At 37.3% G+C, this 26,380-nt stretch overlaps 1 protein-coding gene across 1 annotated transcript in view; it reads right to left on the minus strand.

Annotated features, from left to right (window-relative positions):
- Positions 1-1,863: 1,863 nt before the first annotated feature.
- LOC144841412 (uncharacterized) overlaps positions 1,864-26,380 on the minus strand; it is a 30,708-nt gene continuing 6,191 nt past the window's right edge. The window contains exons 9-34 of the mRNA XM_078697739.1: positions 25,983-26,142; positions 24,982-25,216; positions 24,449-24,495; positions 23,692-24,014; positions 22,990-23,134; positions 22,240-22,404; positions 21,185-21,355; positions 20,241-20,478; positions 19,553-19,843; positions 19,230-19,276; positions 18,750-18,932; positions 17,646-17,845; positions 17,156-17,260; positions 16,526-16,811; positions 15,232-15,468; positions 13,397-13,939; positions 7,954-8,448; positions 7,516-7,656; positions 7,144-7,350; positions 6,640-6,837; positions 6,094-6,159; positions 5,854-5,952; positions 5,431-5,604; positions 5,299-5,397; positions 3,139-3,678; positions 1,864-2,832 (exon numbers count right to left, since the gene is read on the minus strand). Coding sequence (XP_078553865.1) covers positions 2,480-2,832; positions 3,139-3,678; positions 5,299-5,397; positions 5,431-5,604; positions 5,854-5,952; positions 6,094-6,159; positions 6,640-6,837; positions 7,144-7,350; positions 7,516-7,656; positions 7,954-8,448; positions 13,397-13,939; positions 15,232-15,468; positions 16,526-16,811; positions 17,156-17,260; positions 17,646-17,845; positions 18,750-18,932; positions 19,230-19,276; positions 19,553-19,843; positions 20,241-20,478; positions 21,185-21,355; positions 22,240-22,404; positions 22,990-23,134; positions 23,692-24,014; positions 24,449-24,495; positions 24,982-25,216; positions 25,983-26,142 — 5,748 coding nt within the window. The 3' untranslated portion in view covers positions 1,864-2,479. The remainder of the gene's footprint in view (positions 2,833-3,138; positions 3,679-5,298; positions 5,398-5,430; positions 5,605-5,853; positions 5,953-6,093; positions 6,160-6,639; positions 6,838-7,143; positions 7,351-7,515; positions 7,657-7,953; positions 8,449-13,396; positions 13,940-15,231; positions 15,469-16,525; positions 16,812-17,155; positions 17,261-17,645; positions 17,846-18,749; positions 18,933-19,229; positions 19,277-19,552; positions 19,844-20,240; positions 20,479-21,184; positions 21,356-22,239; positions 22,405-22,989; positions 23,135-23,691; positions 24,015-24,448; positions 24,496-24,981; positions 25,217-25,982; positions 26,143-26,380) is intronic.

The following is a 26,380-nucleotide window of genomic DNA, read 5'->3' on the forward strand; positions in this document are numbered from 1 at the left end:
ATTATACATTACATGGTTAAACCATGGACGTATAATTACATCTTCTTCATATAACGAACACTATAGGCCTACCAAGCAGCGTGTTGCGAACATGTGCATGGGGAGGGCCATAAGAAAGCTTTACATTTCACATATGCATTGTATACGGTCAAACCTTACCCGCCGCTGAAAAGGGGGCCGTTTTGACCTGGGTTGCCATGTTTATGATATTTCGTGTGCTAATCGAGTCGAATGCAGTTTTAATGATGCACTCTTGGCGTTCCATATCTGTTCGTTTGTTCGTGTCGACACATTCAGTATCAAATGGCGATATTTCTGTATTTTTTCAATCAATTGCTTGCTTGCGAGTATTAAATAAGGTATGGTTTAAAGATCTTTGGCTATTTTCGGCTTCGGGATGTTATACCACGCTTAGGCCTAGGCTAGGCTATAGGGGTCGTCGGTTTCGTGTTATGGGTCGTCCAATTCTAGGTCGTTCAATTCGAGGTCGTTGGGGTCGTCCAATTCGAGGTCGTCGCTTTCTACACACCCCTCGAACAACAGCAGAAAAGACAATATGGCACGACAGAAACATCACCCTAACGTCAAATATCAGGCTCATGCGCACTCTGGCCATCTCCGTATTCTTGTAAGCATGTGTCAGTCCTGGACACTCACAGCTGATCTACATAGACGGATAAAAGCACTGGAAATGAGATGCTACCACAATATCTTCAACATCTCATATAAAGACCATGTCACGAATGAGGAAGTCAGCAACAGGATCAAGAGAGCAATTGGACCATACAGAGACCTGCTATCAATTGTGAAAAGCAGGAAGCTTGAGTGGTACGGACACGTGTCGAGATCCGGTGGGCTGGCTTAGACCATATCCTACAGGGTACCGTACCGGGAGGGAGAAGGAGAGGCAGACAGAGAAAGAGGTGGGAAGACAACATCAAGGAATGGACAGGTTTGACCTTTGTTGACTCACACAACGTGCTACAGAGGACAGAGATCGGATGGAGGAGGATTGTCCAAAAGTCAGCAGTGTTGCCTCAACAACTCTATCAGGGGTTAGGAAACTGAACTGAACTGATATTGTCCTAAATATATAAGCCCATTTATAGGCCTAATTGTTATCTTATCGTTATTCTTATGGTCATTCTTAAAATTAAAATTTAGAGTTCTCACGCACAAATTGGATGAGGGACTCATTTGGTCGAAAAGCTATTATATTATGGAATTCGTTATCGGAGGATGTAGTAGCTTCAAGATCAACCAATCAATTTAAGTCCGGTCTTGAACGGGCATGGTCCAACCACCCTCTTAAATTTGCGCCATATTCAAGAGTTGATGTAATTATCAAGAGGGGCTTATAGGCATAGCCTAGCCTCGACTCCGGACCCAGCACAGCTGAGCTCCAGAAACAAGTAAACAAGTAAACAAGTTATTTTTGTTACAGTTTGTCTTTTCTTCTAGGAAATAGCCTTTCAAAGTCTGATTTTATTAATTTTCATGTTTAGTTTTTGCGCTATATGCATTTCGCGAGCATACCCAGTCTTATACAGTTGCTTCACTCAACTATGTACTGAGAATGTTAGTCAATATGTTCCATGCTAACGTCTCTGAGCATGCTCTGAATTTAATAGTCATGTAGTCGCTTGAAAACAAAAAGTCACTCTTATATTTATTCTTTATACTGAGTAGCCTATTCAAAGACTGATCTCCCAGAGAACCCAGTATAGTAATATGATGAGTTTGTGACAGTCGCTGAGTGTGAACTATTTATGGAAAAACAAACAAAAAATTAATCCCATTTATAGGCCTAATTGTTATCTTATCATTATTTTTGTTACAGTTTGAAAAACAGAAAAACAAACAAAAAATCAAATTACTTTTAATTATTGCTTTAATAAATTCACTTGGTGCTAAAATAATAAAGTGCATATAATTAATAATAAACAATTAAACTATTATATTTTATGATAAGCTATATAAATTTAAAATAATATAATTCAACAAATTAAACCAATGGGTGCCCAAATGATGAATTGATCCTTGAATGCCTACTATAATACTAGATAAAGCAAAGTATAATTCAACTCAACTTGTGCTAAATTTGCGTAAATTATAGTTTTAAAGAATGTGGCCATCTGCAAGACAAATTGTTTTCACAACCAAAATTAATAGTAATCTTACCAAAGAACATTTAAAACAACAGCATGCTTGCAAATAAAAACTAAAACTAAAATTTGATGGGATTGATTATACTGCTGTAGCTAGATGCACCTGAAATTTTGGGGTTGAGATATGACCAATCAACCACACATAGGTCTAAAGGCCAATTTACATACGAGCGGAAATGGTAAGCGGCAAACTGCGTAGCTTGTCCCACATAGAATCTGTATTTAACCTGTAAATGGTCATACTAGTAAAAAGGTGAGAACATTTTTTGAATATGAACTATATACTAGAAAGTTCCAAGTTCGGCTAAATTTTAGAATATAATGACTGTACTAGTACTAGGACTAATACTAGGACTAGTACTACTACAGGTATCATCCGTACAGGTACAACGATCAAAGGTGTCTAAAGTAATATCTAGTTCAACATTTTCATTATCAGCACAGATAAACGTTATCGTTCTAGTTACAGACACTGGTGCCTCTGGCCTACAGCAACCACATTTGGTATCATAAGTAATGGTCTGTGTCCTTATTTCTACATGGTGAGTAGTAGTTGAAGCGCACATTCCATCACAGTAATCAATTTGAACGCCTGCTGTTGTGCAGGTTTTATTATTATATAATGTACTAAACGTTTCGACTGCCTGTTTTTGTTCACAAGTTTCTAGAAATCAAAAGAAAAAAAAAATCTTATTCTCAAATTAGGAATTGCCAAGAATAGACAGTATAAAGGTGGCAACACTGTTCCCAGGGCAAAGATTCAAAAGATCCTCTACATAACCAAAGTATTTTGGAGTTATTTTTGTAGAAAATTGTTATAACTTATTTTTATTTTCATTAAGCAAAATCAATTTTACAAAAATCTGCAGATGTATTAAACAAACCGTTGTTATTGTAAAGGCCTAACATTTTTTTTTGACTACACCAATTGCTTTTAAAAATTATAGAGAAAAAAATAGACACATATTACCTTTAGGTTTGGTAGTTGCCGGCAATTGGGTTGGTTGTGGTGTGGGTGTTGCAGTTGTACTTGGTTTTGACGGGGTACCTGTTGCAGTTGTACTTGGTGTTGACGGGGTACCTGTTGCAGTTGTACTTGGTGTTGACAGGGTACCTGTTGCAGTTGTACTTGGTGTTGACGGGGTACCTGTTGCAGTTGTACTGGGTGTTGACGGGGTACCTGTTGCAGTTCTACTGGGTGTTGACGGGGTACCTGTTGCAGTTGTACTGGGTGTTGACGGAGTACCTTTTGCAGTTGTACTGGGTGTTGACGGGGTACCTGTTGAAGTTGTACTTGGTGTTGACGGGGTACCTGTTGCAGTTGTACTTGGTGTTGACGGGGTACCTGTTGCAGTTGTACTTGGTGTTGACGGGGTACCTGTTGCAGTTGTACTGGGTGTTGACGGGGTACCTGTTGCAGTTGTACTTGGTGTTGACGGGGTACCTGTTGCAGTTGTACTTGGTGTTGACGGAGTACCTGTTGCAGTTGTACTTGGTGTTGACGGGGTACCTGTTGCAGTTTTACTGGGTGTTGACGGGGTACCTGTTGCAGTTGTACTGGGTGTTGACGGGGTACCTGTTGCAGTTGTACTTGGTGTTGACGGGGTACCTGTTGCAGTTGTACTGGGTGTTGACGGGGTACCTGTTGCAGTTGTACTTGGTGTTGACGGGGTACCTGTTGCAGTTGTACTTGGTGTTGACGGGGTACCTGTTGCAGTTGTACTTGGTGTTGACGGGGTACCTGTTGCAGTTGTACTTGGTGTTGACGGGGTACCTGTTGCAGTTGTACTTGGTGTTGACGGGGTACCTGTTGCAGTTGTACTGGGTGTTGACGGGGTACCTGTTGCAGTTGTACTTGGTGTTGACGGGGTACCTGTTGCAGTTGTACTGGGTGTTGACGGGGTACCTGTTGCAGTTGTACTGGGTGTTGACGGGGTACCTGTTGCAGTTGTACTGGGTGTTGACGGGGTACCTGTTGCAGTTGTACTGGGTGTTGACGGGGTACCTGTTGCAGTTGTACTTGGTGTTGACGGGGTACCTGTTGCAGTTGTACTTGGTGTTGACGGGGTACCTGTTGCAGTTGTACTTGGTGTTGACGGGGTACCTGTTGCAGTTGTACTTGGTGTTGACGGGGTACCTGTTGCAGTTGTACTTGGTGTTGACGGGGTACCTGTTGCAGTTGTACTGGGTGTTGACGGGGTACCTGTTGCAGTTGTACTTGGTGTTGACGGGGTACCTGTTGCAGTTGTACTTGGTGTTGACGGGGTACCTGTTGCAGTTGTACTGGGTGTTGACGGGGTACCTGTTGCAGTTGTACTTGGTGTTGACGGGGTACCTGTTGCAGTTGTACTTGGTGTTGACGGAGTACCTTGTGTAAATGTTGCAAATGTTTTTGTAGGTGGGGTTAGTTCTTTAACTCTGGTAGTGGGTGTTGACGGGGTACCTGTTGCAGTTGTACTGGGTGTTGACGGGGTACCTGTTGCAGTTGTACTTTGTGTTGACGGGGTACCTTGTGTAAATGTTGCAAATGTTTTTGTAGGTGGGGTTAGTTCTTTAACTCTGGTAGTGGGTGTTGACGGGGTACCTGTTGCAGTTGTACTGGGTGTTGACGGGGTACCTGTTGCAGTTGTACTTGGTGTTGACGGGGTACCTGTTGCAGTTGTACTTGGTGTTGACGGGGTACCTGTTGCAGTTGTACTTGGTGTTGACGGAGTACCTTGTGTAAATGTTGCAAATGTTTTTGTAGGTGGGGTTAGTTCTTTAACTCTGGTAGTGGGTGTTGACGGGGTACCTGTTGCAGTTGTACTGGGTGTTGACGGGGTACCTGTTGCAGTTGTACTTTGTGTTGACGGGGTACCTTGTGTAAATGTTGCAAATGTTTTTGTAGGTGGGGTTAGTTCTTTAACTCTGGTAGTGGGTGTTGACGGGGTACCTGTTGCAGTTGTACTGGGTGTTGACGGGGTACCTGTTGCAGTTGTACTGGGTGTTGACGGGGTACCTGTTGCAGTTGTACTTGGTGTTGACGGGGTACCTGTTGCAGTTGTACTGGGTGTTGACGGGGTACCTGTTGCAGTTGTACTTGGTGTTGACGGGGTACCTGTTGCAGTTGTACTGGGTGTTGACGGGGTACCTGTTGCAGTTGTACTTGGTGTTGACGGGGTACCTGTTGCAGTTGTACTTGGTGTTGATGGGGTACCTGTTGCAGTTGTACTTGGTGTTGACGGGGTACCTGTTGCAGTTGTACTTTGTGTTGACAGGGTACCTTGTGTAAATGTTGCAAATGTTTTTGTAGGTGGGGTTAGTTCTTTAACTCTGGTAGTGGGTGTTGACGGGGTACCTGTTGCAGTTGTACTGGGTGTTGACGGGGTACCTGTTGCAGTTGTACTTGGTGTTGATGGGGTACCTGTTGCAGTTGTACTTGGTGTTGACGGGGTACCTTGTGTAAATGTTGCAAATGTTTTTGTAGGTGGGGTTAGTTCTTTAACTCTGGTAGTGGGTGTTGACGGGGTACCTGTTGCAGTTGTACTTTGTGTTGACGGGGTACCTTGTGTAAATGTTGCAAATGTTTTTGTAGGTGGGGTTAGTTCTTTAACTCTGGTAGTGGGTGTTGACGGGGTACCTGTTGCAGTTGTACTGGGTGTTGACGGGGTACCTGTTGCAGTTGTACTGGGTGTTGACGGGGTACCTGTTGCAGTTGTACTTGGTGTTGACGGGGTACCTGTTGCAGTTGTACTTGGTGTTGATGGGGTACCTGTTGCAGTTGTACTTGGTGTTGACGGGGTACCTGTTGCAGTTGTACTTTGTGTTGACGGGGTACCTTGTGTAAATGTTGCAAATGTTTTTGTAGGTGGGGTTAGTTCTTTAACTCTGGTAGTGGGTGTTGACGGGGTACCTGTTGCAGTTGTACTGGGTGTTGACGGGGTACCTGTTGCAGTTGTACTTGGTGTTGATGGGGTACCTGTTGCAGTTGTACTTGGTGTTGACGGGGTACCTTGTGTAAATGTTGCAAATGTTTTTGTAGGTGGGGTTAGTTCTTTAACTCTGGTAGTGGGTGTTGACGGGGTACCTGTTGCAGTTGTACTTTGTGTTGACGGGGTACCTTGTGTAAATGTTGCAAATGTTTTTGTAGGTGGGGTTAGTTCTTTAACTCTGGTAGTGGGTGTTGACGGGGTACCTGTTGCAGTTGTACTGGGTGTTGACGGGGTACCTGTTGCAGTTGTACTGGGTGTTGACGGGGTACCTGTTGCAGTTGTACTTGGTGTTGACGGGGTACCTGTTGCAGTTGTACTGGGTGTTGACGGGGTACCTGTTGCAGTTGTACTGGGTGTTGACGGGGTACCTGTTGCAGTTGTACTTGGTGTTGACGGGGTACCTGTTGCAGTTGTACTGGGTGTTGACGGGGTACCTGTTGCAGTTGTACTTGGTGTTGACGGGGTACCTGTTGCAGTTGTACTGGGTGTTGACGGGGTACCTGTTGCAGTTGTACTTGGTGTTGACGGGGTACCTGTTGCAGTTGTACTTGGTGTTGATGGGGTACCTGTTGCAGTTGTACTTGGTGTTGACGGGGTACCTGTTGCAGTTGTACTTTGTGTTGACGGGGTACCTGTTGCAGTTGTACTGGGTGTTGACGGGGTACCTGTTGCAGTTGTACTTGGTGTTGATGGGGTACCTGTTGCAGTTGTACTTTGTGTTGACGGGGTACCTTGTGTAAATGTTGCAAATGTTTTTGTAGGTGGGGTTAGTTCTTTAACTCTGGTAGTGGGTGTTGACGGGGTACCTGTTGCAGTTGTACTGGGTGTTGACGGGGTACCTGTTGCAGTTGTACTGGGTGTTGACGGGGTACCTGTTGCAGTTGTACTTGGTGTTGACGGGGTACCTGTTGCAGTTGTACTGGGTGTTGACGGGGTACCTGTTGCAGTTGTACTTGGTGTTGACGGGGTACCTGTTGCAGTTGTACTGGGTGTTGACGGGGTACCTGTTGCAGTTGTACTTGGTGTTGACGGGGTACCTGTTGCAGTTGTACTTGGTGTTGATGGGGTACCTGTTGCAGTTGTACTTGGTGTTGACGGGGTACCTGTTGCAGTTGTACTTTGTGTTGACGGGGTACCTTGTGTAAATGTTGCAAATGTTTTTGTAGGTGGGGTTAGTTCTTTAACTCTGGTAGTGGGTGTTGACGGGGTACCTGTTGCAGTTGTACTTGGTGTTGACGGGGTACCTGTTGCAGTTGTACTGGGTGTTGACGGGGTACCTGTTGCAGTTGTACTTGGTGTTGACGGGGTACCTGTTGCAGTTGTACTTGGTGTTGATGGGGTACCTGTTGCAGTTGTACTTGGTGTTGACGGGGTACCTGTTGCAGTTGTACTTTGTGTTGACGGGGTACCTTGTGTAAATGTTGCAAATGTTTTTGTAGGTGGGGTTAGTTCTTTAACTCTGGTAGTGGGTGTTGACGGGGTACCTGTTGCAGTTGTACTGGGTGTTGACGGGGTACCTGTTGCAGTTGTACTGGGTGTTGACGGGGTACCTGTTGCAGTTGTACTTGGTGTTGACGGGGTACCTGTTGCAGTTGTACTGGGTGTTGACGGGGTACCTGTTGCAGTTGTACTTGGTGTTGACGGGGTACCTGTTGCAGTTGTACTTGGTGTTGACGGGGTACCTGTTGCAGTTGTACTTGGTGTTGACGGGGTACCTGTTGCAGTTGTACTCGGTGTTGACGGGGTACCTGTTGCAGTTGTACTTGGTGTTGACGGGGTACCTGTTGCAGTTGTACTTGGTGTTGACGGGGTACCTGTTGCAGTTGTACTTTGTGTTGACGGGGTACCTGTTGCAGTAGATGGTATAACAATAGTAGTTGTTCTTTCATGCAGACATCCAAAAATTCCAAATCTTACTGTTGGATTGGCGACATTATAAGAATCAATTTCCACTCTTAGAGCGACAACAACTGGAAGTTCTTCAGGAAGAAGAATTTTTTCTACAAGGGAATTATTAGTTTGGTTTGGAACATGAAAGTCATCACTCATGATAATGTAACTTTCACTTCCTGGTTCTTTATGATACAATTTAAGTTTGGTAACAGAATTTCCTTCATCTCCCTGAATGGTTAAGGATGTTATGGATACCGTGTTATCAAATGTAACATCTACATATGGTTTGGGCTGTACAATAATATCAGGATACCATATTTTTTTGCTGTCTATTTCCGTGCTGTTAGGATTAGAATTATCTGATGTTGTTCTAGTTATTGAAAGTCCAGCAATAATAGATAATTCATCATCACATTCTGTAAAGAAAAGAAAATAGTTTATTATAAACTAATACTATACTATAACATTTTTCCAAATGGTTTGATTGGCTACACGTGGCTGTATTTTCTGTATTAGCAGTGGAGACAATTTTTACTCCTGAAGTTTGTCATATGATAGATAAATTTCAAACTGAACCTAACTCTTAAATAAACCTAATCTACAGTAAAAAAAAAAAAGAAACGGTTTACAATTAAATAACCTATGAGAGTTGAAGAAAACATCAAGAAAACGCACACAGTCCAAATTAAAATAATATTTAAAGTTCAGATTTTATTATAATAATTAATAATTACTAGAAGTTGTTTATTTTGCATTCTAAAATAGATAATTGATTGCACGTCATGAACTTGGAAACGTAAATTCTTCTGAACTTGCAGACCTCCACAAGTTGTGTTGTCAATCTAGCACCTGGCTATCTTTTTTTAGCTTGTGGAAGAATAATTTTAAGAACATTATTTTATTTATTTAACATAAAGTCCGGGTTTTTCTAAAGAGTCCATGAAGCTCAAGTCAAAAGTCCCAGATTTAATTAACATTTCAGTACTTTCAAATCAAATAAAGTAGTCTATCATATTTAACAAACTAATTTTATATGTATTTTTTGACCTCCGCCAAGTAGGTTATATAGTCAATTTCACCTGTCTGTTTGTTAGTTAAAGGATTGCCAGATCTTTACCATTAAATTCTGGACCACTTTTTATATTATTTTACTTACTACAGGTAAGTATCCATGTGTTGAACTTAGGTTCATAGTAAAATAAAATATTAATATTATTAATAAAAAATAATAATGATTAAATATTTAAAAAAATAATGATAATGAAAAAATAAAGATCCTAAGCAGGAATTAAACCAAGGATGTCTACTGTGAAAGGGTGGATAAACCATCGTTCACATGGCTGTAGTGCAATTCACAAATCATACGTAACTCTAATTAGTCCAGTAAAGATAAGTCAAAAATAGGGTGAACCTAGAACAAATTGCAACAGAATTTTTTTTTGTTTTGTCTGGTAAATATGGTTCAAATGAACATCATATCCAAAGTTTACCAAAATCGGACCCCGGGAAGTAGGTTAATTAGCATAAATTCAAAATGGCCGCCATTTGCTATTTTGAAGCCCCATATCTCCTTAACGGTTGGATTTAGACCACCTTGTGCATTACGAGTAGATGTAAATGTGATATTAAACATTCTAATTAGCTTATTTAAATTCCCATATGACGTACCTATGACGTCATATGGTAGTTGTGACGTCGTACATTATGTTATAACTGTTTAAATGACATTATACTATGCGAACAATTTAGGAAATGCAAGAAAACATGTTTCTTAATATTCTCCTTGTTGAAATGAACATAATTTCCAAAGTTTACCAAAATCGGACGTCAGGAAGTGGGTTAATTAGCATACATTCAAAATGGCCGCTATTTACTATACCATTTTGAAGCTCCATATCTCCTTAACGGTTGGTTTTAGACCACCTAAGTGCATTGCGAGTAGATATAAATGTGATATTAAACATTCTAATTAGCATAATTAAATTTCCATATGATGTACCTATGAGGCATATGGTAGTTGTGACGTCATATATTATGTTATAACTGTTTAAATGACATTATACTATGCGAAAATTTAGGAACTGCAAGAAAACATGTTTCCTAACATTCTCCTTGTTGAAATGAACATTATTTCCAAAGTTTACCAAAATCGAACGTCAGGAAGTGGGTTAATTAGCATACATTCAAAATGGCCGCTATTTACTATACCATTTTGAAGCACCATATCTCCTTAACGGTTGGTTTTAGACCACCTAAGTGCATTGCGAGTAGATATAAATGTGATATTAAACATTCTAATTAGCATAATTAAATTTCCATATGATGTACCTATGAGGCATATGGTAGTTGTGACGTCATATATTATGTTATAACTGTTTAAATGACATTATACTATGCGAAAATTTAGGAACTGCAAGAAAACATGTTTCCTAACATTCTCCTTGTTGAAATGAACATTATTTCCAAAGTTTACCAAAATCGAACGTCAGGAAGTGGGTTAATTAGCATACATTCAAAATGGCCGCTATTTACTATACCATTTTGAAGCACCATATCTCCTTAACGGTTGGTTTTAGACCACCTAAGTGCATTGCGAGTAGATATAAATGTGATATTAAACTTTCCAATTAGCATATTTAAATTACCATATAACGTACCTATGATGTCATAAGACATATGACGTCATATTATGTCACAATAATGCTCAATTGGCATTATTCTAAGGGGAAAATATAAAAACCGTAGGAAAAGATGTTTTTAATCTCATGAAAATAGTAGCACAATTAACACATCCAGGTTAAGATCATGAGATGCTGACTATACCGAAAACTACAGTATGACATTTATCATTTTATGTGTAATCTCAATTCCAAGATGGGGAATTGAGATGAGTTTGTGGAAATGATAGGTTTGAATAGCCTGACCCATTACAATATTGTTTTATTTTCCTTTACCAATTTAAAGAGATGAAGTTCTAAAAGATGTAGTTTTGGAAACACAAAACAAGATGTGCGCGTGAGTACAAATCAGTTTCGGGAATACAGTTGATGATCACAACCTTTCATACTGTTCTGTAGAATAACTATTTTCATGAGATTTTGTAAATAGAAACTTAATGATAAATTTCAATGGTTTTTACATATATATCTACTCGTAATGCACATAGGCTGTCTAAACCCAACCGTTAAGGAGATACACTGCTTCAAAATGGTATAGTAAATAGCGGCCATTTTAACCCACTTCCTGACGTCCGATTTTGGTAAACTTTGGATATCATGTTCATTTCAACAGGAAATTGTTAGAAAATTGTTTTCCTGCAGTTTCAACATTTGTTAGCATAGGATAATGTCATTTAAGCAGTTATAACATAATATATGACGTCACAACTACCTTATGACGACATATTTACGTCATATGGTAATTTAAATGTGCTAATTGGGAAGTTTAATGTCACATTTATATCTACTCGCAATGCACTTAGGTGGTCTAAAACCAACCATGAAAGAGATATGGGGCTTCAAAATGATATAGTAAATAGCGGCCATTTTGAATTTATGCTAATTAACACACTTCCTGACGTCCGATTTTTAAAAAATGTAGAAATTATGTTCATTTCAACAAAGAGAATGTTAAGAAACTTGTTTTTCAGCAGTTTCTAAATTGTTCGCATAGTATAATGTCATTTAAGCATTTATAGGTTCTAGGACACCTACCCCCTAGACAGTTACCCCCCCGGATGTTTACCACCCGGACAACTACCCCCTTAGGACAACTACCCCCCGGACAACTACTCCCCGGACAACTACTCCCCGGACAACCACCCCCTTAGGACAACTACCCCCTTAGGATAACAATCCCCCGGACAACTACCCTCCGGACAACTACCCCCTTAGGACAACTACCCTAAGAAATTATGTTCATTTCAACAAGGAGAATGTTAAGAAACTTGTTTTTCAGCAGTTTCTAAATTGTTCACATAGTATAATGTCATTTAAGCATTAATAACATAATATATGACGTCACAACTACCATATGACGTCATAGGTACGTCATATGGGAATTTAAATATGCTAATTAGAATGTTTAATATCACATTTATATCTACTCGTAATGCACTTAGGTGGTCTAAATCCAACCATTAAGGAGATATGGGGCTTTAAAATAGCAAATGGCGGCCATTTTGAATTTATGCTAATTAATCCACTTCCCGATGTCCGATTTTGGTAAACTTTGGATATGAAGTTCATCATATCAACCATATGAAACAAAAAAAAATTCTGTTGCAATTTGTTCTAGGTTCAACCTTATTTTTACTGGACTAAATACCCTTCACATCTGCAACAATAAGGTTTGCATAGTGTGAATACTATTTTATGAAAATCTCCAGAGACACATTGATGAGAAGCATGTTTTTGTTGAGATTTAAATAACGCGCAACTAGGCTTTCTACCAAGATTTCTCAGGCTTCGCATGCATGTATGAAAACGTGTAATAAATCAGGAGATCAAACTTGGTTACAAGTTGTTACAAGTTGTACAAATTTATGCAGATGTAAAATAGGGTATAAGACAAAAAAAAATTAATAATTAAGTTTGAGGGATATTTTAGAACAGAAGAGGATTCCAATAGTATTTTTCAGTAATTTATGAACAAGGAATCAAACATGCAAATGCTGAGTAAGCTAGTGTTCTACTAAATACTACAATTTTGTATCAAACCACAAAAGATATACATAATTTATTTTGTTAAAGAAATTATTGAGTAATATGGTCAACTGCTTCTCTATATACAGTATTTAATAGTGTTAAAATTGTAAATGTCATACAAGGGCCGAACTAGGTTTGCGTGATCTCCCTTTTTAGCAGGTAAAATGAGATTGCGTACTGCATTCTGAACTATCTCGTAGAAGCCTTAGATCATTGTAACAGAACCTGTTTCGAGAGCGTAGGGCCAGTGGGGTCGGAGATCATTCTATGTTGAAGCTGCAAGTGTATGGCTATAGCTTACCAGCAACAGTTAAATGCTTTATTTAATATTATTCTGAAATTTATTTTTTTTTATTATTATTATTTCATCATATAAGACATTACAAAGGAAAATATCACTATATGCTGATTTTAAAAGTTAAAAGCTAAATACAATTTTGTATCAAACCACAAAAGATATGCATAATTTATTTTGTTAAAATGAGCTCTATTTGGGTGGAGGATACCGACTCTATACAAATTGTCGTTATTATTACTATACTGTATTATTATCATTATTATTTATTTTGGACATATTATTAATATTATATGTTAGCTCTACACTGCCTAGATCCACCCATCACAGAAGGGATCGATAAATGAAAATGAAATGAAATACCTTCGATCGTCGTCAATCTAGTGGTTTGCAAAGTGGTAGGAGCTTCAGTTACTAGTACGGTTGTTGTAATTTCAGCAGTGGTAGTACGACTAGTTGTAGTTTGAGGTACTTGAGGTGTCGTCGTAGGTTTGATCACACATCCATAGAAAGCAATTCGTAAAGCTGGCTCAATATGATACTTTATGATTTCAACTTTTAGATACACGACATCTGGAAAATCATTCGGCAGTTGAATGATAGTCACTTCTGAATGGTTATCTTGCCCCGCTACCTCTATCAATTTATTCCACTCTACTATAGTGTCAGAGTCCACTGTTTTATAGTGCAATTTTAGCTCTGTAACATACATATCATCTATTCCCTGGATACCAATAATAAGCACCTCTACAGTGTAGTTGAAATTGAATTCAAGATACGCTCTAGGTTGTTCTGGCATATTGTTTGGTTTCCAGCCCGCACTATATAACTTTGTGTTTTCTGGATTTGAAAAGTCGGATGTTACCCTAGTTGCTTGTCCAACGACGTCCAAGTCTTTGTTACACTCTAGATAAAAACAGAATTGTATTATTGTCTCTCAATTAACTGTATTGGCTAATTTGATTGATGGTAATGTCATTACTTGCAGCGTTCGCAATAACACTGGTCCGCCGCGGCCAATGGCAAGTTAAATGCATGATGGACCTGTTAAATAGTAAAATAACATGTCTGTTTGGCCAGTTAAAATTTCAGAAAAATATGATGAAATATCAATAATTTTACTCAATTTACCTCTTCACAAATTCCTTTACAAAATATTCCTAATGTAACAAAGATTTATTTTTTTGTACCTCATTTTTAGTTTTTTTTAAAGTTATTTTGGTTGTTAATTGAAGGCCTCCCTATTGGCCCATATTCTGTGGCCAGTAAAAGAAGTGGAGTAATATAATTTTACTGGTCTTCTTGTAAATTACAAGAAAAGTCATTAAAAGTGAAAGTTTCACAAACAATATATTGTTATGTTATTATACTAAATGCATATTATCACTGCAACATGTATACAGCATGTATGTATCATGTATTATTTTGCCATACATAATTTGTTTAAATTTTGTGGGAAATTATTTCATTATTTCAAGAAACAACAGCTTGAACAAGTCCTATTTATGGTCATTTGGAAGATAATTTGTTTTGAGATGTGATTTGAGAATTTATTGGGATAGCCGAATAATTTAAATATGTTCTCAATAGATGTTTTGTTTTTGTTTCATTTTTTTCTTGTTTTAATAATAACAAACAATAATATAATTAAGAAGAAGTATAATTGTATTCGTTCTTAAAAAATATTAAATCACTCCTACAATTACGATTAGAGTACCGTAAATCTTCTAATAATAGTAACCCGCCCTATAATAGTAACCCACCTTAGTCAATCTATAATAATAACACACTACTCTAATAGTAATATTGGTTAATATTAGAGTCACAAAAACTATTGACAAAATTACATTATGAAGACTGGTCGTTTATGATGCAGCCGTATTTTGAAAATAAGGAGATAATGCATGTTGATCTCGTGAGTGGGGGGGAGGATTGAGTGTTTTTGAGTTTTGTTTTTTTATAAAATAAAGTTAGAGTTCAAAGAAATGTGTTTATTGGTACTGTTTTATTATTTTGCTATGATTTGCTGACCGGAAAAGTGGGTTACTATTTTCAAGTGCCTAATTTAAGATTAGTAATAGTAACCCACTACTCTAATAGTAACCCCACTTCTAATAGTAACCCACCCTAAAAAACAATCAAAGAATAATAACCCAGGGTTACAATTAGAAGATTTATGGTATATTCCAATTGCATACCTTCAGTTGTTGTAGGCACAACAGTAGTGGTTGGAATTGGAGTAGTAGTTGTAATTGGAGTAGTAGTTGGCCTTGTTGTCGGAGCGACTGTAGTAACCTCACAGACCGGTTTAGCACCACAAAGACCAGTTTGGCTGTTGTAGTCATCTTGATGGCAACAGCCATCTACACAGGTAGCACCGTGACACATCTCCACACATGGACTGTAATGCTCACATCCCTCATCACACTGCATAGCTGTATCATAATATTAATAATAATATTAAAATGTAAATGGGGAATATAATAACCTGGGATTGGCTACACAGGTGTGGACGAGGACGACACATACAACAACTTTCTTCTTTCCTAAGGGTCTCTTCATGTTGATTGCTGCCACCAAACGGCGCCCGTTCATCTGTCCACAATGGAAACATCTGTCCTGGCTGAATAAACCAGTACACAAGGGAAACCCCCTACTCTTCCGAAAGATGTATTGAGTTCTTTAAAGTGCACGCGAGCCAGATATGTACACTGTACCTCCAGTTTTAAGTCCATATCCGAGAAGGAGGAGTGTCTTGAACCTGTGCCGATTGTATAGATGGTTTGCGGCTCAAGTTTACTCGGCATGGGGGATATTATCAAACACAATCTTGCCAGGAGCATGGAATCTGAACACATTTTAATCCTCATGTTGCAACATAAACAAAACAATAATTTATTTTTCAAAAAAGAGTTAGAAAATTTGTTAAAAAGGCAACAATAGAATTAATACACAAACTAAATATATGAAAGAATATATATCCAAAGGCAAATTACTGAAAAAATGACAATGCTGTGGGTATCAGTGGCTGGATCTCAATGGAGATACAAAAAAAAAAGCGAAAAGCTAAATCAAAATGATAAGTAAAACAGCCAGAAAAGTTAGCAGAGCTTTCGGGCAACACTAGCACTTCATCAGTGCAAGTGAAGGAATTTGGATAACGAATATAAGTGAGTTACATTGTAAATCAAATGAAATTAAAGGGGCATTATTGTCGTAAATTGTGAAATCAGATGATCAGTAATTTTAGCTTTAGAGTTGTAGAATATGAATGCCTATAAAGGCATTTTTATTTGTGGTCCTACCTTGTTTGTTTTATAATAATATTATTGTCTATACCTTTTTATGCTATTGTTATAAAATGTACAGTATTTCATCCATGATCAACTTTGATCAACTGTATACTGAAAGTGTTTCACTTAAAATAAAAAATTAAATAAACAATCAGTCACAGTTTTGGAGAATTGGGAAAAAAAAGTTGTTGAAACTTACGGCAAAAGTGTGATGACCTCCAGCTTATCAAGATGTCATAATCTTTGCAGAGTTGGGCATAAGCCGATATGGCTGTACACATACACTCACAGTCTCCACCATAGTCACAGGCACATGAATCAGCCACACATTCTGTGTAAAACGTCTTGACGGGAACACGACTGTGGCACGGTGAAAACAAATCTTCATAAAGTATTTTACACTTGCTCTCGGCCCAGAACTTTCGTTTTGGGTATTTTTGACAGGCATCACTGGGCTCTACAGCGCTAGGGCAAGCAGTCAATGCCTATTGATATAAAAAAATTGTTGTTTACCATGTACAGTACTGTAAGGTAAACAAGGTAAATTATAACATTATAAAACCATTAACCATGTCCAATAGTTACTTTTACCGACCATTGCCTGCCCAGTAAAACTTACCATGGTCTCGGTAAAACTAATTACATGGCTAAGAAGTCCAATCACAACGTGCAACTCATGCTAACACATGCAAGTCAATCATTTTTTTAACATCACCGTTAAAATATCTAAGTACGATGATAGTATGATGATCAAATCTTCTGATGACATTGGGTAAAGCCACCATGGTTAAATTTACAATGTTTCAAATCCAGTGCAAACAAGGCATACCTTCCAACTATCACCGAACTCATATACTGACGTGGCTTCCATTCCATTTCGCATTTGCAGATCGTTACCTTCCACACCATCATAGTAGCCGCATAGACCTGTTAGCTATAAAAACAAGTAATATCTCTAGAAAATGATTTCAGGTTTTACATGTGATGCAGGTGGTTAAAAGCAGATATACAGGTGGCTATTATGAATGCTTATGAGTGCAAATAATGAGGTGAAAACATTTCACTTTCACCAAATTATTTTTTCTATTACATGAACATAAAAACATTCATTATTTGTTTTCACGCCTACTTTTATTCAATTACTTCGCTGATTCGACCCTAACCCTCCAATTGTGGACGTGGGGTAGAAAAATTATAAATGATGCACATCTACTGGGCCAATTTTAACATTAGACCCCAATTTAGGGTTCGGACACCCCGATCACCGGGGTCCTGAAGATGTATTCTTAATAAGGGTTATATTGAATTTATCTTCTTACTTTGCTTTGCAAGCTTGAACTTAATTTAATTTGAAGCCATGTTCCTTTATTCCACAGCAAAGTGTAGCCTACATTTATTGAGTATACAAGCACATTGTAATCCAAGTCCATTACTGTCCAGTAGTTGGCAGCTAAACCAGTTGGTTGCAACACAGAGTCACCACGAATTAGCTTGTAAGTAGCTTTTTCATCATCAGACCCTAGTACAACAAAACATTAAAGCTTTATTAAGAGTCAGAAATACAATGATACATCATCATAACAACAAGGACACGTAAATTTGACAACATCTCCCCAGTATTTGCAGATCTTCATTGGTTACCAGTACAACAAAGGATACAGTACAAGGTGTTGATCCTGGCCTACAAAGCTAAGCACAATTTGACGCCTGGCTACCTATCTGAGCTTATGCAGAGTTACCAGCCCACTAGATCTCTTAGGTCCGGTTCCCAATGCCTACTTGTGGTTCCTAGGACAAGGACATCTACCTACGGTCAGAGAGCCTTTGCAGTGGCAGCGCCAACTTTGTGGAACTCCCTATCTATCACAATCAGACAGTGCACTTCCCTTAACTCATTTAAGACTCAACTCAAGACTTTCCTTTTTCAAGCTTTTCATTAATTTAACATTTCCTGTTTGTATTTTTTATGTAAAGCGCATTGAGAGCTTGCTTATATGCGCTATATAAGAACAGACTATTATTATTATCATTTATCTTTTCATCTGCTCGTCTTTGGAAAGATCTGCCACAAGCTATTAAAGAGGAAACATCAATCGATATTTTTTCTTAAGTCTTAAGCTACATCTTTATACTTCTTATTTTGGTAGGATAGGCTAGACAGATGCCTTTCACTCGAGATCCTATAAATACTGTTCCAGCAAGCTCTCATATGGGTACAGTAGCTTAATATTGGCTCAGTGTGAACGTAAACTAATATTGGCTCAGTGTGAAGGTAGCTTAACATTGGCTCTGTTTGAACATAGGTTAACATTGGCTCTGTTTGAACATAGCTTAAAATTGGCTCTGTTTGAACATAGCTTAACATTGGCTCTTTTTTAACATAGCTTAATAATGGCTCAGTGTGAACATAGATTGATTCATACCTTCACTAAGTGTAATCGCCTTTGTACAAGTGACACCTGTTGATCCACACTCTACATTCTGAATAGTAATCGTGAATTTAGGATCTTTTGATTTTATCAGGTCATATTTACAATTTCCAGGGAAGTTAAACTGTTGTCCATCGAACGTTTTGTAGTGGCCATCTCCCCATGTAATGCAAGTACCTATTAAAACATAGTATTATTATTTCTCCAATTTCTTAAAAGAACTACATTAATATCTGTAGAAACAATCTTGGGAAACGTATTATCAGAAAATAATAGAAGTGTGGAACAGACAACTTTCAACTAATAATAACTAATAATTTGAAGTAAGCGTAAAGTCTAGATGGCCCTAATTTATAATGCTATATGTTGTCAAATTAATACAGAAATGTTAACAATCAACAGAAAGTCTACTTTAAAATGTACTCTAAACATAGTTATTACTTTAAAAACATATACAGTAGTAATAATAAATACCATTGCATTTTGTTTCTACACATTTCCAAATGCCTTCATTGCAGGTACTGAAAAGAAGGTACAGTGGTAGAACATTATTCATTGAAGAGTTTAAATGTACAGGTAGTTCAATACCTTCTTAGTACTCTGATTCCGGTCATTTTGATACTTCATGTCTATGAATGTGTTCAGTATCAAAATGTATATTCTCTCTTTTGTACTATACTATGGTAAAGATAGTCTGGCCCATTGGCCAGATAGTTTAAGCCTATGAATTTAGAAATGTATTTATATATTACTGTATCTAAACACTGTTGAATGTAAAATAATAGTAGACACTTTACCATGAACTGCAACCAATTGCTAGAACTTCTGTATCAAAATATGCCTGGCCATCATTCATACATGGACATTCTGTTGGCTGAACACATTTTAAATGGACCTCATCATAGACATATCCCTCTTGGCATTCACATCCTGGGAGGCAATCTTTCTCAGAACAAACCTCATCAAAAAACCTTGTAGCGCATGTTTTACGACAATTGTCGCCTCCATAACACAAAGTATAAACAGCATTTTCAGAGCATGAACAATTTTGTTTTTGTGAACAAACGAATTCACCATTACTACATATACTACATAAAAAAAATAAATGGTTAGGGTGTTAGAACTAATGTTTATAAGTTGGATGGTGAGAATATTTCATGAGATTGACTGCTCTATTTAATGGGGTGGAGCCAAGTTACATACCGTTCATGTTCATTGATGAAGGCTAGGCTGGGGAAGCTAGGCCATTCAAAAAGGCAGTTCTCCAATTTGGACATGGAGTAGAACAGTTAAACATATATACGTATACTGTATTGGTCAATTTAACGTTCAGTCTGACAAGAAGACGGGTTGTGTTGAAAAATTTTAAATGTGCTTGTTTCTGATATGCAATTTAAACGGAAGACTCCAAACTCTAATGCATGTACACAATAAACAGGAAACCGAAAGCTTCCTATTGAAGCAAAATGTCCATGCACAACTTACCATACACCACAATCTACAGTTAGTTCGTAATCTTGTGGGTAGTATCTACCATCAGCTAAACAGTAACAATCTTCTTTGACAACGCAATTACCATAATGATCAAATACCTTACCATCAGGACAGATGCATCCAGCAGTGCAGATATCATTACACTTATTGTCGGATGGCAGCGGATAGCAAAACAAGTCGCAAGAGTCAGCACACACTCTATAGACAAGTCCTTCAGGACAAGTAATGCCTTTTAAAGAATAAAAGTTTAAATTAATTATACAATATAATTTAAAAATAGTAAAAATATTTTCAAACGATTCAAATAAATAATTTTCAACACTGAAAAAAAAAACAATATGAAGCGGTTAAATTTTAAGTTAAAAATATTCATTATTAATTGATTCGTATCCCAAATAGTACTTATTTTAACAGATCCATTCTACCATTTTTCATGTTTTGGGGGGACAATACATATTTAATGGTAATAGAATTCTGGACCTCAAGAAAAGTCTGGTTTTCTCGTTTTCAGAGTCTGGTGTCAGGGAAGTAACTGTTATTCTAATACTAAAATATATATGATGGGTGGTACAGCCATACCAAAAACAGAAACAACAATAAGAAGACATTGTCCTCGCAATAAGAAGATATCATTGCAGATGTTCTGATGTGGCAGACAAAACATGGGCTTGCAAAACTAGGAAGACCAGCACTCACATACATTGATGTACTAGAGATGGATACTGGTATGCAGAGAGAGGAACTGGCTGTCACAATGGCAGATAGGAAGTTATGGTGGAATCTAGTCATATAAGTTTGGGTATGTCCCAGACTAAGTAATGCAGAGAGATGAACTGGCTGTCACAATGGCAGATAGGAAGTTATGGAGGAATCTAGTCATATAAGTTCGTGTATATCCCAGACTAAGAAAGTAGGAAATACAGTTGTATACTTACTGCAGTTGTACACATCTTCATGCCAGTAATCCATGTAGATTCCCTTTTTGGCGCAATCAGAAACATACTGTGACATCATATTGCAGTGAATGCTCTCATCTTCTAGATTTGTACACACATCGTGCATGCAGGAATCATAATACGGCCGACTTTCCAAAAACTGGAAACATTCTGTTTAGATTAATTGATAATACATAATTAGGAGCGTTGGCAGTGGAGCTGTAGCTTGGTGGTTAACATGCTTGCCTTCTAATCCCAAGGTCCAAGGTTCAATCCTGAACTAGTGCCAGGGTTGTAACCCATGACTCTTTCAATTCAAGTGAGACTCGCGTTAAATTATAAAATCCATCCTCTAATTAGCAAGTTTCACGATGTTGGATGCGAATGAATTAAAAAAAAGTATATTAACTCAATGAACAGGTGGTATCGCTACTATAGATGGGAATGATGACATGATATCAATACTAAATACGGTCATGATACAGCATCACTACTAGGTATGGGTATATCATGACCAAATATGGGCATATCATGACCAAATATAGGCATTATGGCATATCACTACTAAATATGGGCATTATGGCATGATATCATTACCAGATATGGGCATTATGGCATGATATCAGTACCAAATATGGGCATTATGGCATATCACTACTAAATATGGGCATTATGGCATGATATCATTACCAAATATGGGCATTATGGCATGATATCAGTACCAAATATGGGCATTATGGCATGATATCATTACCAAATATGGTCATTATTGCATGATATCATGACCAAATATGGTCATTATGGCATATCACTACTAAATATGGGCATTATGGCATATCATTACCAAATATGGGCATTATGGCATGATATCAGTACCAAATATGGGCATTATGGCATGATATCATTACCAAATATGGTCATTATTGCATGATATCATGACCAAATATGGTCATTATGGCATATCACTACTAAATATGGGCATTATGGCATGATATTATTACCAAATATGGGCATTATGGCATGATATCAGTACCAAATACGGGCATTAGCTTTACCTGAAAGGGCTCCTGCACTCTTGAGTGGTTCACACCTCTCCACAGCAGTTTGTTGATGATTCTGGTGACAGTTGCAATGTAGAGTTGAAACTGCATGGCTATTTGAACAACCAGCAACAACTTTGGTCTTACTAACAAACTCACTAATATCTTCCTCAACATTCCCTAATAAAAACAATAATTAAATCTTGCTTCCTTTCATAAAAGAAAAAAGATGTCTTGGAGAACACAAAAAAAAAATGTGTTACCATTTCAAAAGTATGTTTACATTAAAGATGTATTGTCCCCCTGAAAAAATAATTCTTAACATTTTATTTTTAATTTGCCATTTTAATGTCACAAAACAGTTGTCCACGTTGGATCAAAAAAAATGTATTTAACCTAAAAAACTGTAAGGTAAAGCAAAAAACAGTCAAATTGGTTGCCAACCAATGGGTTTTTGGTTGAATTTAACCATTTATTTTATCATTTTATATCTGAAAATCATTAATTTTTCCGTTTTTATATCTACAGAAGTGATTACCTTTATTAAAACTACAAAATAATCTATTCAAAGTCTGATTTTATTAATCTTTATTTTTCATGTTTTGACGGGACAATACATCTTTCACATCAGACATGACTGAATCATTTTCTCTATACTTATACTTATGACAGTAGGAACATCTGGATGGGAATTGTGTGTTAATTGAAGTACTGTTGACTATGTAGAAAGTAGAGATTTGTACAATGTTTTCTTATAAAATTTACCTGCAGGTGTCAAGAAATCGTCAGACTTGGCGTTGTTGTATGTTCCACATAATCCGCACGTTTTTCCAAACAAATCTCTCTCAACGTGAACCTCTATTTGTGTATTGCCATCGTACAATAGTGAAATACCATCACTCAGCGATACCTACAGTATAATGATATTGTCAGTACACTAATGCTATACCTGTCTCATGCATGAGGGCCGATTTTTTATACCTCACGCATATGTGTCCATTTTTCACGTATCCAATTGTATACACAATTTTAATTTAATGTCTCACGCATTAGCCACTGAAAACAGACACAGTATTGTACAATATAGCTAAAATAAAGTGCAAATTTAAATTGATCTTTATGTACTTGCATGTACTATCATAGCTACATGCTACTATAATGCACAAATATCAACCTACAGGCTTTTTTTAATTGATTCACTTCATATTAAGCGCTGTCTACATTATCAAAGTTTATGAAAAAACGTAGCTTATCATATAGAGGTGCCAAGGTTTGGAATGAGCTACATGAAGATATTAAAAATGTGAACTCTGTCTCTCTTTTTAAGAAACTGTTAACTGCTAATTTCATGTAGCTTTATTTAAATGTAGTGTATTATTTAATTTTATAGTTAGTAAGTGTATCCTTGTTTTATTTTATTGTAATTGTTTTATTATCTGCATTTAAAGTAAAAGAATAAAAAGTTACCTTGATTAAATTGTCAATCTTTTCAACAAACAATCCTAGCAATACATGTGGAAAAGAGGCTATTTGAAAGTTGTTCACATAAGCCCTGGGACCTTCAGACAACATAACTTGATTACCACCCTTGATGATTGTAAGTTTCTTTGTGCACGGGGCTAGAAATCCGTCGACTTCTGGATGGCAATGTGTATTTTGTAACCGTATTTGGTAATCCCCTGGGTCGTCGTTGCAGTCTTTGAGGAGATAGTATTCACAGTCGCCCATGAATTCATAGTGTTTGTTGTCAAAGGTTTTGTACGAGAAAATACCTGATGCCCAGCAAGTAGCTATAATAAGAATAATCAAATGTATGGATACAATATTTAAAATGGATGATTCATTTTGGTCACTCAATCACATTAATTAACATGTAATAGCTATTCACTTTGACCAAAAACTGGATCTAAAAAAAAAATGATTTTCCTAAAAAAAAAGTAAAAAAATACTTAAATTGTCTGTCTACACTATCAACCTAGTTTGACAAAAAAAGTGTGATTTACCCAAATATGATATGTTTAAATATGGTAGTGATATGATATCATCATTTCCATATATGGCCAGATCACATTTTTGTTGTCACATAAAGTTTGATAGTGTAGGCAGAGCTTTAGGAAGTGTTGCCGGTTACTAGGTTCAGACAGCAACCGACGACATTTGACATGAAATAACTTGTAACTAGGTCATCGCAAATCAAAATAATCAAATATCGTCCTCAACATACCTCCACAGAGCTGGTCTATGCAGTCGAATGATCCACTTCTACAAGTGCTGAAATTGATATTGATAAATATGTACAATCAATTGCATGTGCATTGGTATAAAATGAAAAATATTGACAATTAAATAACTGCCAACTGTCATTGAATTTTAGTTTAAAAACTTGCAGTGAAGACATTGACTGGAACTACGTTCTTCTAAAATGGCCCTCTTGCATTGCAGAGAATATTCTTAAGCTCTGTCTACACTATCAAACTTTATGTGACAACAAAATGTAATCTGCCCATATATGGACATGATAATGTCATATCACTACCATATTTGGGAATATCACTACCTATTTGGGAACATCATCCTTTTTTAGATAGTTTGATAATGTAGATAGAGCTTTAGTAATATTACTAGATCATCTTCAGAAAGGTCTAGCTGAAGCATGAACTATCCTGACAGAAAACCATATGGTATGGTAATAGAATATTCCTTGTAAATTGGCCATTTTTCGAAAAAAATCCCTGTACTATATTCCAGCACACTTACCACTCTCTGCATTCAGTATCAACAACCTCATTAGGTTGAATTACATCATTGCCATAAAAACATGGGCAATCGGTGCTTGGTACACAAACTCCATTATGATGCAAATGCCCGCTTTTGCATTTACAACCCTCTAAACAAAAGTCAGGTTCACAGTCGCCATCTTCGTGCTGACAGGTACCGCCACATGTACTCTGACATGGTGAATATTCCTCAACCTGGACATTACAATCAAAGGCTGTAACAAAAGCAATATAATGTTGTAGTCATACATTTATAATAAAATAAATACAGTAAAGTCTCTAGATCACCTTAGGCTATGTTTGTAACCGTGCTCGATGAAAGCCCAGTAAATATTTGTTTTATATAACATACCAACCTATTTGGATGGCTAGGCTAGACCGAAGCGAACGCAAACATATACTTGGTTGGAGTAGGCCTAGTTAGTGGCACAGTTTTGCTGCTAAGAAGCAAGCAAAAAAGGCCTGCGTTTGATAATTCATCGCTGATATGCCATAAGTATGCAATAAATATTCCCAAATCATACTTTATTTGTTCTTCATATTTTAACTGGTTGCTAAACTTACTAAATCCTCCAAGTCAGCTCATACACAAGTTAATTATCATAGCCTAGGCTACTAGGGCTAGCTACACAATTGTTGAATCGCGCATGTGGATCCGTTTGGGTTAGGGTTATAGACAGACGATTAACCAATCATATGCCGTGCTGGTATATAATTTGAGATACAACATAAAAAACTGTTTGTTCCTTTTGTAAAATTTAAACTTTTGCTAGCTTTCCAAATTCATTAAAAATGTGATTCTTGAAGAGTTCCTCGTATCAAGGAGATGACAGATACAGGTACAATTTATTCTATCCTTCACAGGAAATTCACAAGATAGCAGTTCAAGAATACAATAATGATGGAATGAGAAACAACAAATTAATTAAGACAAATTATCTCTGAAAATTGTAGAATAATTATACATTATACAGAACTTACGACAGAAATCAGCTGTTCGCCAATTTACATTTGTACCACTTCTAGAGCATTCCAATGCATATGCAGCAAAATCGGAACAAATGCAATCATTAATATTACTGCTTTTACAACTACAAATGCTTTCGTAACAAGCTTCAAGATAGTAGTCCGATGGAACCACCTAAAAAAATAACAAGTTGCTTTTAGTTCTATAAATATAAACTGTAAATAAAAATATATTATAGATTTCAGTGATGCATGTGGCGCAATGTGTTGAACGTTGGATTACTGATCGTGAGATCATGGTTCGAATTTAACTCTCGCCGCATTGCTTGTATCCTTAGGCAAGATACATTTGCTCTCTCCCCCCAGGTGTATAAAATGGGTACCGGTTAGATCAAGACACAATTTTGCGATGA

The sequence above is a fragment of the Antedon bifida genome, chromosome 4 (genome assembly GCF_963402885.1).
Source record: "Antedon bifida chromosome 4, ecAntBifi1.1, whole genome shotgun sequence".
NCBI classification, from domain to species: domain Eukaryota; kingdom Metazoa; phylum Echinodermata; class Crinoidea; order Comatulida; family Antedonidae; genus Antedon; species Antedon bifida.